At 31.7% G+C, this 12,314-nt stretch overlaps 1 protein-coding gene across 1 annotated transcript; it reads right to left on the bottom strand.

Annotated features, from left to right (window-relative positions):
- Positions 1 to 3,160: 3,160 nt before the first annotated feature.
- LOC143592846 (uncharacterized) lies at positions 3,161 to 6,760 on the bottom strand. The gene is made up of 5 exons (XM_077072658.1): positions 6,487 to 6,760; positions 3,890 to 4,565; positions 3,561 to 3,810; positions 3,384 to 3,446; positions 3,161 to 3,217 (listed from the first exon to the last, which is right to left on the bottom strand). The coding sequence occupies exons 1-5, from the start codon at positions 6,758 to 6,760 to the stop codon at positions 3,161 to 3,163; spliced, it is 1,320 nt and encodes a 439-aa protein (XP_076928773.1).
- Between the last annotated feature and the right edge of the window lie 5,554 nt (positions 6,761 to 12,314).

Below are 12,314 nucleotides of genomic sequence, written 5' to 3'. Positions count from 1 at the left end.
TTAAGTATAACTAATTCAATAAAAGTATTATATAGTTCAAAGACAAATCATATAAAAAACAAAAAAAAAATTGCCACGTAATCGCCAAGTCGCACGCCACATAATCCAAATTTAACAGGACTAGCTATTTGTTATACTAGGATTGTTACTGGTAACAAAGTTGAAAGTTGGGACTACCACCAGTTAAATTTTCAGTTGTGATTAATATTGACTAATGCTTAATAGTTTTGATTATTAAAATCTAATTTTCCATTAATAAATAAGAAGCCAAATAACATTTTTTTAAGCTTTTCCACCAACATAAATTGGAAGTGGCTCAATGGTAGAGCATTCACTTTACTAGTGAGAGGTAGGGGGATCAAACCTCACTATCACCAATTTATATGAGAGATATGAGGGATGACTCTGACTTGCCAGGGTTCGAGTCCTGATCTCACGCGGTTTTACCGGCTCCTCGCTGTCGTGCCGTTTGACGGGCGTGGGGGGTCGGATTTTATATGAGGAATCCCTTAATAGGTGGACCGTTAGAGGCTCCGTCCGTCCGGACTCATGGCCGGCTTGGGCTACCTTTAGCCATTGAGGGGCCGCGTACCCGACGTTACTTAATTGGTCGTTCCAAAAAAAAAAAAGCTTTTCCACCAACGTGCTCATACTTTGTCTAGTTACCATCCAATAATAATTCAATTTTATTAAAACCTCACTTAAACAATGTAATCAATATGCTATTGAAACCGGTTTCATAAATAACAACCACGGAGTAAAAAGTAACATAATCAGGACATATTTAACTTTTGTAACTAGAATGTTTTTTAGAGAAGGCAAACAAACTTAAAACTCGATGGGTAACTAAAAAACCCTAAAACACACAAGACGAGCATTCGAATATGAGTCTATGTATAAGATTAGTTTTTAAAAAATAAGATGGGCATGGAACATGTATGATATCAGCAGATGCCTGAGTCTATGAAGAGGTAGGTCCCAGCAGAGCCCAGTTGGACCCGCAAGACTCACCTTGAACAGGGACGTCTGCGCAATGACCAACTGCTCCAGCAGGACCCACCATGCTCACAGAACCTTACGCACAGTACGCCAGCTGTACCCGCAGGGAAAGCCTCCCAATGGTGAAGTACCCCGCCTGTTCCCGCAGCTGCGGATACAAGCCATCAGGGAAGGCTACCCGCACTAACAGCAAGGCTACACGCACAAGGCATTAGCTACTTCAGTAGTCACATGAAGGAATGAGCAAGGCGGGAATACTCCCGCCCAAATGCGCCAGTCCGTATGCTTCTGAAAGGTCTTTCGTACTATACCTACTAACGTATGGGCGGAACAGACAAATTGACCAGAGCAGCCCATGAACCAATCACAGGGTGACAGCTCACCGACAACAATACGAGGAGGAGCACCCTCTAGTACTGTTTGTCACTATTAGCCGCTGCCTACTCACCAACCCTTACGAGGGGACGTGCGCAGCCTACAGTTGGTGGAACAGTGCGTAGCCGGCAGTAAAGGAACAGTATACAGCCGACCTTTACTGTTGGCCGTAGCCTACCCACCAACCAGCATGGCCTGTGCGTAGTCCACTGTTGGTGGAACAGGAATACTATTCAGCCGGCAGTACCTTCTAGGAAACCTACCTTCGGCTATAAATACTCCAACACCTTGGAATGGTAAGATCATCTGATATCTCAATCTTATCTAGCAATCTCTTAATATACATTATATTCAGAGCAATCTAGTCTGATTATCACGCCGGAGGGTGGTCACAAGGAGGAACCGCCCCCTTCTCAGTGACGAGCTTACGGTGTCTGTTTTGCAGGTCCCCTGAAGAACAACTTTCTGCTAGACCTCATCCTTGTGGGAAACATTACTTAACCCCCAGATTATCTATAATCTGTCCAGGGTTCACTTAGTGTTTTTTCAGTCTAGTTATCCGAACCATATGCATAAATATCTCATTTTTATTTTTATTTGTTTTTGGGAACAAGGTAATCTAATAATCCACTAGTTTTTACTTTTTATTTTTCTAATTTATTTTGGGGAAAAAAAAATATACAAAAAGCAAAATAGTACAAGTATATTTCCCCAACAAGTCATTTTTAACAAGCCGACAGGTAATCGAGTATACGAGATAGCCACGACGCAAAATACCTAATAAGCACCTGCCTTAGTGCATTCACAACATTTTTAATATCTTAAAATCCAAAATTACATTAAAAATCACTATTTTTTATCTATCCTATTGAATTAAATACTATTTTTCAATATCTTTATCATTAACTTTTCTTTTTCCCCCACTCACAACCACTTTCAACAAATATTAAAAAATTATAAGAGGTGAATTGTAGTTTTTCAAATATACAGAAAAATTATTACATTTTCTCTCTTATCTAGTTGCAACATCATAAACCACTCTCTACCTATAAAAACCTCCCTCACAAAAAATAAAGGATAGAATGTGAATGCTCTTAAGGATATCGGACCAGGTATGAAATATGGTTTAACAATTTATTAATCTTATTAAAGAAAAGTTTAGATTACATAGAAGGCAATTAAGTATTAGACATAACAAAAGCCCTAATATGTCTCTTCATTGCCACGTAAAACAATGCTTTTGCTCACGGGTCAGTTTGTGACCAAAAGCTGCTAAAAAAGACCAGTTTCGTGTCTAAATATTTGCTAAAAAGCAGAATGAGGACAAAGATGTGTTTACTACAACTAGAGGTGCACCAAAAACTTAGGTTGGAAATCGAAACCAGGTTTGAACCTGAACTAAAACCATTATGTAAACCGGATCGGCTGAAACTAGTTTGAACCTGAACCAACCCAGAGGCACTTTTGATTCACACTTCAAAGATAAGTTAATCTTGTTTGCTAAAATGTCTCGCTTCAACCCGAGCCCGCTTTTGTCAGACGCCATACTCACACCAAATCAGCACTTTTCTTATAACAAACCATTTTAACCCATTAACTTACTGCCTGAATTACAGGGCTTGGATGCAGCAATGCATGTTTTATGCTTGCTAAAATGACAATAAAAACAATAATATCCAATTTGTACTGTATGCGCTAAAATGAGTATAAAAAACATGAAAATATAAGCAGTTTCAAAAGGTTGAACAATTCAATACCAATATCAAAATATATACACAATCAACACTCATTTCTTCTTAGTAGAACTTTTCTTTGCTTTCTTGTTTTTAAATCCTCCTCTCTCCTGTCAAAGTGACAATAACTAAACATACTGAACACTTAAAACATATAGTCAAAAAGATTCATGCTCTAAAAACATTTGTGACACAATATCTTCAAAGCTTTTAAGAACCAATTGCAAAACAAACTTGCTAAAGAAGAATATGAAAGATAAGTCTTAGCACAAGTACCTTTCTATAGAGCATGTATGCAGGCCGACCCATCAACTCTTGCCCGTTTTTACTAACATAAACCTGAGGGCAAAAAAGGAATATTAATTTACAAAGAAATCCTATAAATCTTGGTTTCTTGATAATCCAGGAAACAGATATGACCATTACAAAAAGTTTAAAATGCTCCAACTTTACCCTTTTGCCATCTTGATTTGTAAACCAATGTCCAGCACCAGCAGTTTGACCAGAAGTTTGACCATCTGCTTGAACCCTCCTTTTACCAGCATCTTTCGGGACCTCTTTACGAGTATTACTAACCTTTGGATAAATGAACACTCGTGACTCTTCTTGACTTTTTGAACTTATTGAATTCTTCCTTGAACTTGTTTCACCTTTATTAGTTCTAGCAGCTTGTTTAGACTTCTCACCATTGCTAAATTGACCCCTACAAACATATGACAGTAATTAAAAAAGTATCAAATAGATTAAAAAATATAAATAAATAAAAATAGATTCGTTCTTACATATAATCAATGTTTGATGTACCAGCCTGCTCAGAATCTCGGTTTGCTGCATCTAACGGGAAAAAATGGGGCAAACGGGCTCGAACCAAGTTTTGGACCCGTGGATCAATATGGAAGAAATACTGATGAGCAGGTGGACGAGGGTCATCCAAATCGATTACATTATTGGTAACGTGTAAATTTTGATTATTATTTTGGTTATTATTATTACTCTCAGATTTACTTTTATCTTTCCTTGAACTGAAATACTCCTCACAGAAAGCATCAAACGCAGGTGTCGGAACATGTAAACTCTTCTCTGGTTTAAAATCTTCCCATAAATCTTTCTGGGTCGGTTTACTTACTGATTCATTTAACTTTATCAACTCGTTTAAACTGAAATCAGGTGGGCCCGCTTTGCAATGGGGTTTTGACCCGTTGCAAATGTTATTAGTAGGATGTTCACTGATGAAAGGGTCATCAAAATCAGAGTCAGAATCGAGTAACTGAAATTTTCTTAGTGGACTGACAGTTGGTTTTGGAAATGGTGGTTTGTTGCAGCTTGTGAGTACAGATTCCGGGCCGTTTAATGTAATTTGCTTTCTCTGAACTGATTGTTTGGTTAGAACACCATGTCCTTTAAGTGAGATCTTTGAACTGTTGCAGATTGAATGGTGGTGTGTTGAAAGATGTTCATCTGCAATTATCAATAAAGTCAGCAAACATGAGACAATCAATTAGTAGTTGGGCTCGGGCTCAATAAAAATCGGCTTGTTTTGCAAACGAGCTGAGCCAAAGCTAAGATTAGTTCAACTCATTTGTCTAGCCCGTTGGATCACTTGTCAGCTCGTTTAAATTAATTATAACTCAAAGTTTAATTTATATGAATTATAAATTTTATAGCTTATTAATTATGTATTATGTGTATGTTAACAATAATAGTTTTCTTATATATATCAATGTGTAAAAATGTGAAATTATCTTTGTCAATAAACGAAGTCGTTAAGATAAACGACCAATTCGGCTTGGTATAAAACAAAAATATTCAATTTGTAACCAAAAACCAAAAAAAAAAAAAAGGATCGAAATAACCTAACCAAATCAAAAACCTATGGCCTTTAAAAACTCAAAAACAGTTTAATCACAAAACTGACCCAAACTAGCCCATGCACACCCTGGCTCAGCTCATTTAAAGCCCTAATTAGCAGCACCCACAAACATAAAAGCATTAAGATTTATAGAATGAAACTACTCTAACAAGTTATAGCTTATTAGTAACAAGTCATTTGCTGATTTAATAGCCACAACTAAATAAGCATCCTTAGTGAAGATTTATAATTTTCATATATTATTCATTTTGTTAATTAAAATGATGGTTCTCAACATGTTTGAGATGTTGCCTGAATACAATAGAGTCACAATTTCTGCTTTAATATATTCAGTATAATAGCTTCTGCAAAATAGAGTAAACTTAAATGACATCTGATTTCATTATGGCTTGAAATGAATGTAAGTGGCTGTCAAATTCAACATAATCCTGTTATCCTAAATCATCAATTTAGACCTAATTTCAAAAACACTCATTTAGGTCATAATTAAATCAACAGACTTATAGACCTTCATTACTCATATTAAACTGAAAGTAAATTATAAAAATTTAATATATATAGTTTAATCTAAATATTTTAGCCCAAATGTATAATAATCTACTAACAAAAACTTTAAACTCAAATACATCCTTTTTGGCCAACATTTTTTTCGGCCCAAAATTTTCAAGCTTAAATGGCAAAAGAGAAAACTGAAACCGAAACCAACAATTTTCAAAAACTCAAAAAACCCAACTTTTCGTTTTTTGGTTCGGTTTTGGGCTAAACCATGCACACTGCTAAATTTCTGTATGTTCATTTGTTCAAGATAATCATTTCCGCTAAACACAGTTTAGGGTTACAAAGCTTGATAGATTACAGTCATACTTAGATCCAAATGTCTAATTGACATCTGATTTCAATATGGTTCAAAATTATTGTACCAGACTGCCAAATTCAACATGATATGTTGTATTGAAACCAGTGTTGTAAAAATCACGATTAAGGGCCTATCTGATTTCATGTAATCGATACCAGTGAAAATGGGTCAATATTTTGTCCACATTTTGGTCAAAATCTGTGAAGTATTAAGAGGAACTACATATTAAATTCCAATCCAATTGATCCTTGCTAATAGCCATTGCACCTAGTGAGTTATCAACCACTGATTGAAACACAACAGATAATCCTTTTATAATAAACATTTAACACCTAATTTCAGTAACAACCTAAGCAGATAATGCGGAAAAATATCGGATATCGGCCGAGGACCGATATTTGAGATATCAGTAATTTAATATAATGCAGAATTTATATATATAGCACTTTAACACTAACAATTCAGTATATTCTCCTCCTATTAACAAATTAACCTTTTGCAACACTAACAATTGTAGAAAGTAGGAACTGATTAAGACTCGAAACACCAACATTAAACACTAAAAGTGGAAAATTAAGACTTAAAACACTCATATCGGGAATATCGGTGGGTGAAATATCGGTGAGAAGAAAACCCAAAACCTATAAAATCACCTTCTTGAGAAGAAAAGTCATTGATATCATCATCATCATCAACAATCACAGAAGAATGCAGATCCGGCTTGGTCTTAACCGGAGCCGAAGACACCCGGCGGAGGCGCTTCAGCTTCGGAAATGATTCCTCATCATCAGAGTCCGAATCAACAACAGTTAGGGTTTCAAAATCCACATCATCTTCAACTTTCGTTCCAGCTTCATCAATATTATTATCAGTTGTGGTGTCAAAGTCAAACCCTAGAGAGAACGAAGGTGGGTCAAAATCCGCCATTGGACTACTGTAATGCAATTGCCAAGTGTTTGGATTAAAGACGAGGGAGTATTAAAGATTCGTATGATGCAAGTTTTTTATTTTATTTAATTGCTTACTGGCGCTCTTTAATTGAATTCATTTCATGGCGCCACTGTTTTCATATTTTCAAAATATTTAATCAAATAAATTTTCATTTTTTAAACATTTTATTTGTAAAATGTAGGTAGTCATAATGCACCGTCACCAGGCATTTTAACCAACGTGGTGTCGAATCAGTATTTCAACATTTTATAAAATTAAGAGTGTATAGCAATTATTACTTAATCATTTTTTTCTTTTTTGAATTTTTTAATTTTTTAACTAAAACTAAACAAATAAAAATAGATTAATATTCCATTCACTAAACAAATAAAAATAGATTAATAAACACATAGATTATAAATTTAAAAATACATGAAACAACTCTTTATTCAATAAACAAAACACATAAAAATACTATTCTCAATTCCATTGGCGTTTGACTTTCGTTATGACTTCATGCGCGCCGTTATCGCGAGCGTTAATTTGTCTCATCATTTTTTGCCATTTCGAGCACACTTGGTCCTTTGTACGATCGCTTGATACTCCCTCTTAAACAAAATAGATACAAACTCGTGACCAAAAACCCGACGTTCGTTGTTCCACGGGGTCCAAGTCTTCGGAAACATAGACCCAAGCCTTTTCTAACGCTACCTCTTCTTCATGGGGCCATATTCGTAACCCTACCCTAATTATCGGTTGAGAATTTGATTGCTCCATATAAAGTGATGGGTATTTGTTGGGTTATTTGAAAAAAAAAATGAATATGGTGAAGAAGATGGTTTAAAAATATTGAAATGGAGGTTTATTTTAATATATAAATAAAATGTTTCTATATGTTTTTTCAATGACCAACGGTTATATTTATTAAAATGTGTGCCATCTGAACCTTATGTAATAACACTACCTCAAAAAATTGACCAAAAATGTTGGGGGGACGGGGGTGTGCCCCCAGCATTTTGACCCAAAACGCCTACAATAAGGCCCGAGTACGATGGTCTAAGTATAATAGATTACAAAATCTAAATTATTACATTTTGGAGGATGGATTTACGGTTAAAAGCTAAAATGTGGTGACAAAAAAGATTACTTTACCTAATGAGATGTTATATTTTGATATCAAATATAATAATATAATTATATATATATATATATTAGAAGGGTGCCCGCTCGATGCGGCAGGTGTTTGAACTCAGACCCTATTAATCACGTAACACTTATGAGTGTTCATGGTTAGGTTTGGTTTAAAACCGTGAAACAGTTTAAACCGGATATCGGTGTAGTTTCATAGTTGATATTTTTACTTTTGGTTGTCCGTTTCAAAATTTTCAAACTGAAGTCAATAGATTGGTTCCCGGTTTATACCAAAAATCGGCCATATGAAACCATACCTGACTGTAATGTTGAATGTATTTTAATTTATTTCATTATTTAGTATTAGATATGTTTTGTTATATATATTAGATACTAGTTTGAGACCCGTGTATTACACGGGGAATTAATAAATTATAATATTTTGAGACCCGTGTATTACACGGGGAATTAATAAATTATAATATTTAAACATTAAGCAAAATAAAATCAATAACACATAACACAATTATCATATATTATTAATACAATTACAAATTACATTAAGATTACATGAATTACAAAACAAACATTACGCAACTATTTTACAGATAAGAAAAAATTTCCTTGTACACTACATTTGTGATTGTATGGGTCAGATTGCCTTGTTTATCAAGAATCAGGATCTTTAGCCCACACCTGCTTGTAACTCTTGACAAGGCGACATATAGCTGTCCATGTGAGAATACGGGTCATTTCAAGTACAAACCAACCCTAGATAATGATTGACTTTGGCTTTTGTTTATGGTCATCAAAAAACATACTGCAGGGGGAAACTGTCGTCTTTGAAACTTATATGCTATTTTGTTGTCTGTTGGAGTCAATGGTAATCTATGGATCAAAACTCTATGTCCAATTTTAGTTCCAAAAATAATTTTTGTTTCAACTACACAAGTACCTAAAGATATAATTTGTAGTCGAGTACCGTTACATAAGAGTTCTTTCTGGTTAAGATTTCTAAGGAGCATATCAGGAACACCGGTTTGAACCCGATATTACAAAAACTGGTTTGTAGTTACAAATCTATTAGTATCATATGGTAAGTAAAAGATTCTTGGTAATGCTTTGGTTAAGTAAAAGATTCTTGATAATGATTTGGTTGACAGTTTCTCAAGCTTATAAAAAACGATGATGATATATACAATCTGTCAAAACTTCTTTATAAAATATAGGCCTTTAAAGTGTAAAGAACTGGACGTTCAATGAACTGCTCAAGTTTAAACTGAAAATCAGTTTGCGCACCTCTAGTAACAAATGTGTCAACTACTATTTAAAAAGGAAGCGGGAAATAGTAAATGTTATTTAATAATTTATTGTTGTTGTATAATAAAGGAAAATAACTTAAAATGAAAAGTGACATACCTTTACACTAAATGTGTCAACGAACACACCAATAGCAATGGAGTCGGATTCTTGATACCATTGAATGAATTAAACAAACAAATTTAAGTAAGACCAAACAAATCAAAATATCAATTGATTTGAAATTGGAAATAATTCTTTATTAAAAAGTGTTGATTGGCCATGGAAAGTTTAAAATATCAATTGAAAAAGTGTTGGTTCACCATTCTTTTAGGCAATTAGCAAATGAAGGATAAGATAATAATAAGATATTGACGAAAATAAAAGATCATTTCCCTTTGAAAATTAAAGTTGAAATCCAAGCATTAATGAAAAATAATTGAATAGAAAAAATTCTAAAAAGTTAAATCTCCATAGAAAAAATTCCTAGCAGAACGAATCTAGATTTTAATTAAAAGAGATAAACTTTATTTTAAAAGCTCAACATTTTTAGTCGTCAGTATTGCTTTGACTTTTGAACAGTTATTAAGTCAAATTCGATACATACAAGTTACAATCTTAAAAGTTAATACAATGTAATTGCTAATATATTAAATGCATAATTAAATTAAATTAATTTATCTAGTAGATATGGGTTAGAAAAAGGAGTCATGAGAGTATGACAAGTGGCAAAATATGATACTCTTTTATTAGAGTAGTAAGATAGCTAAAATACAATTGAACAAAGTCTTTTTAATTATAGGTCAATTTGGATATAACAACTTTATATTAATCTAATTCCAGTATGATTTGTAGTAATCTTTGTTCATTTCGCGCCTTAGGTCTTTCATTTATGCGGTTAAAATTATCATTCTTCATATTATGATCCTTTAAGGTATCATATTTTGTTGATGCTTAGTTAGGATTGATGGTACCGTTAAATTAATAATTATTTTAAACATCATTATTATCATAGCTTAAACTGTGAAACCAAACTGGAGCCATACCGTAACAGTTTGGTTTCAATTTTCAATGGTTGAGTTTTGGATTTGGACGACAAAAAATGATACCAACATTAGGCTCACAAGTTTAACTTAAAAACCATCAGAATTGGCATTGAACGCCTCTACGTAACATATTAATTTGTTTAAATTTTAAAAATTATAACAATATCATGTTCAAATTAAAGAGAATAAAATGTTCGTTTTTATGGTGTAATTTTTTTATAAAAATATTAACGTATGAAAAAGTTATTGTCGTTTAAAAATCATGGGTGGGAAGTTGGTTTAAAATTGAAATTAAAAACATAATATGATTAAAGATTAAGGAGTAAACTTGTAAGTTGGATAAATTATGTTATGTTTAAAAGACAAGTTTACCCCTATTAACACATGCACTTTATGCATTAAAATTTGTAAAACTCTTAAAATCAAGTGTCTTAATTTACCATTGTCTCATGTATTATATATATACAGGGTATGTATATAACAAAATCCCCCCTTAGTTGCAAAAACTCTAGAAACCCTTTTCTTTGGTTAATATTTTGCCACATCCTATGTTTGTTACTGTACTAAGAAGGACACGTTTGGTAAAGATTAATTCTCTCTTATTGAATATGTCAATCTAACAATGCTTTCTCTCTTCTCATTTGTTATGTGCTAGCCTGACTATAATACTCCAAATTATTTACTCCAAATTATTTTTTATTATGCTTTTTTTCCTTCAAAAATGTGAGAATTAAAGTAGGCTTATGCGTCAAATTAACAATTACTTTTATTATAAATAGTTCAATTTAAAAATAGTAAACAAAAAGTCAAACAAATCAACTACACGTTTACTCTTTATCTTTTACTTTTTATTTCTTTTACTGTTAGTAATTTCTCTTGTTATTTAATTATTAATTAGATTTTATAATAAATAATTTATTTATTTTCATTGTTTTATGTACAGTCAATTAATCTTCGACCATAAATTATTTCTTTAATGTTTGTTACGTTTTTTATTTGTATTCTCAAATTGTTTATTGGTTGATTATTTGAATAATAGTTAAAGGAATACATTAATACATTTATATTAACCACAATTTAAGTAAATTACAGCTTTCTAACCCAAATTCTTTAAAAGGAAATCCGTCTTTTAAAATAAAGATTAAATTTAAGTCTATGTACCTATTTTAAAAATATTTGTAAAACTATGTAACAAATTTTTAATAATTTACATACTTTAAAATATGTAAAAGTATTTCTAAGTTTTAAAAATAGATTCATATTTGTAAAACAAAATATTACAACAAAAAAAAATTACATATAACGAAGTATGTAAATATTTAACAATAATATATAAATATGTATACACAATATGTATAAACATTATAATATGTAAATATGTCAAAACAAAAGGCAAAAAAATATATATAAATATGTAAAACAATATTTAAATATGTAAAGCTAGAAAAATATACATATAAATATGTAAATCCAAAAATAATTTAGATTAAAACTATGTAACAAATTTTTAAATAACTTTTACATATTTTAAAATATGTAAAAGTATTCTAATTTTTAAAAATAGATTTATATTTATAAAACAAAAGATTAAGACAAAAAAAAATTTTAACTAAAAAAGTTACATGTAACGAAGTATGTAAATATGTAAAAATAATATATGAATATGTATATGTATAAAAATAATGTGTAAATAAGCAAGACCAAAAAAAAATATGTAAATATGTATAAACAATATAATATGTAAAAATAAAATTTAAAAAAATATATAAATATGTAAAACAATTTTTAAATATGTAAACATAAAAAAATATATAAATATACATATAAATATGTAAATCCAAAAACAATTTAGATTAAAACCCAAAAACAAATATATATACTATACTATATCCAAAGCAAACACACAAGTAATAGATTAGTTTCTGCCTCACAAATTCAATCAACTCATCCCTTCATAAAATGTACCAAACTATGAACTATAAAATAATTATCATATAATTCGTGTTTCTTCTTTTATCTTCGACATTAAGAACAACGATATGATGAAGATGATGTTTGATGGTAGGTTTTTGAAA

This window comes from Bidens hawaiensis, unplaced genomic scaffold (genome assembly GCF_021521415.1).
Source record: "Bidens hawaiensis isolate Kalapana, Puna unplaced genomic scaffold, B.hawaiensis_p1.1 tig00041292_1, whole genome shotgun sequence".
Lineage (NCBI taxonomy): Eukaryota > Viridiplantae > Streptophyta > Magnoliopsida > Asterales > Asteraceae > Bidens > Bidens hawaiensis.
The sequence above is the reverse complement of the archived record's forward strand: the minus strand, read 5'-3'. Positions and strand labels throughout refer to the sequence as shown.

Bases quoted from the DNA above. Each gene is read 5' to 3' on its own strand.
- LOC143592846 (XM_077072658.1), bottom strand. From the start codon at position 6,760: ATGGCGGATTTTGACCCACCTTCGTTCTCTCTAGGGTTTGACTTTGAC. The intron at 3,447-3,560 runs GTAAAGTTGGAG...TTTTGCCCTCAG, and splicing joins CAAATCAAGATGGCAAAAGG to GTTTATGTTAGTAAAAACGG. The intron at 3,218-3,383 runs GTACTTGTGCTA...TCACTTTGACAG, and splicing joins CATACATGCTCTATAGAAAG to GAGAGAGGAGGATTTAAAAA.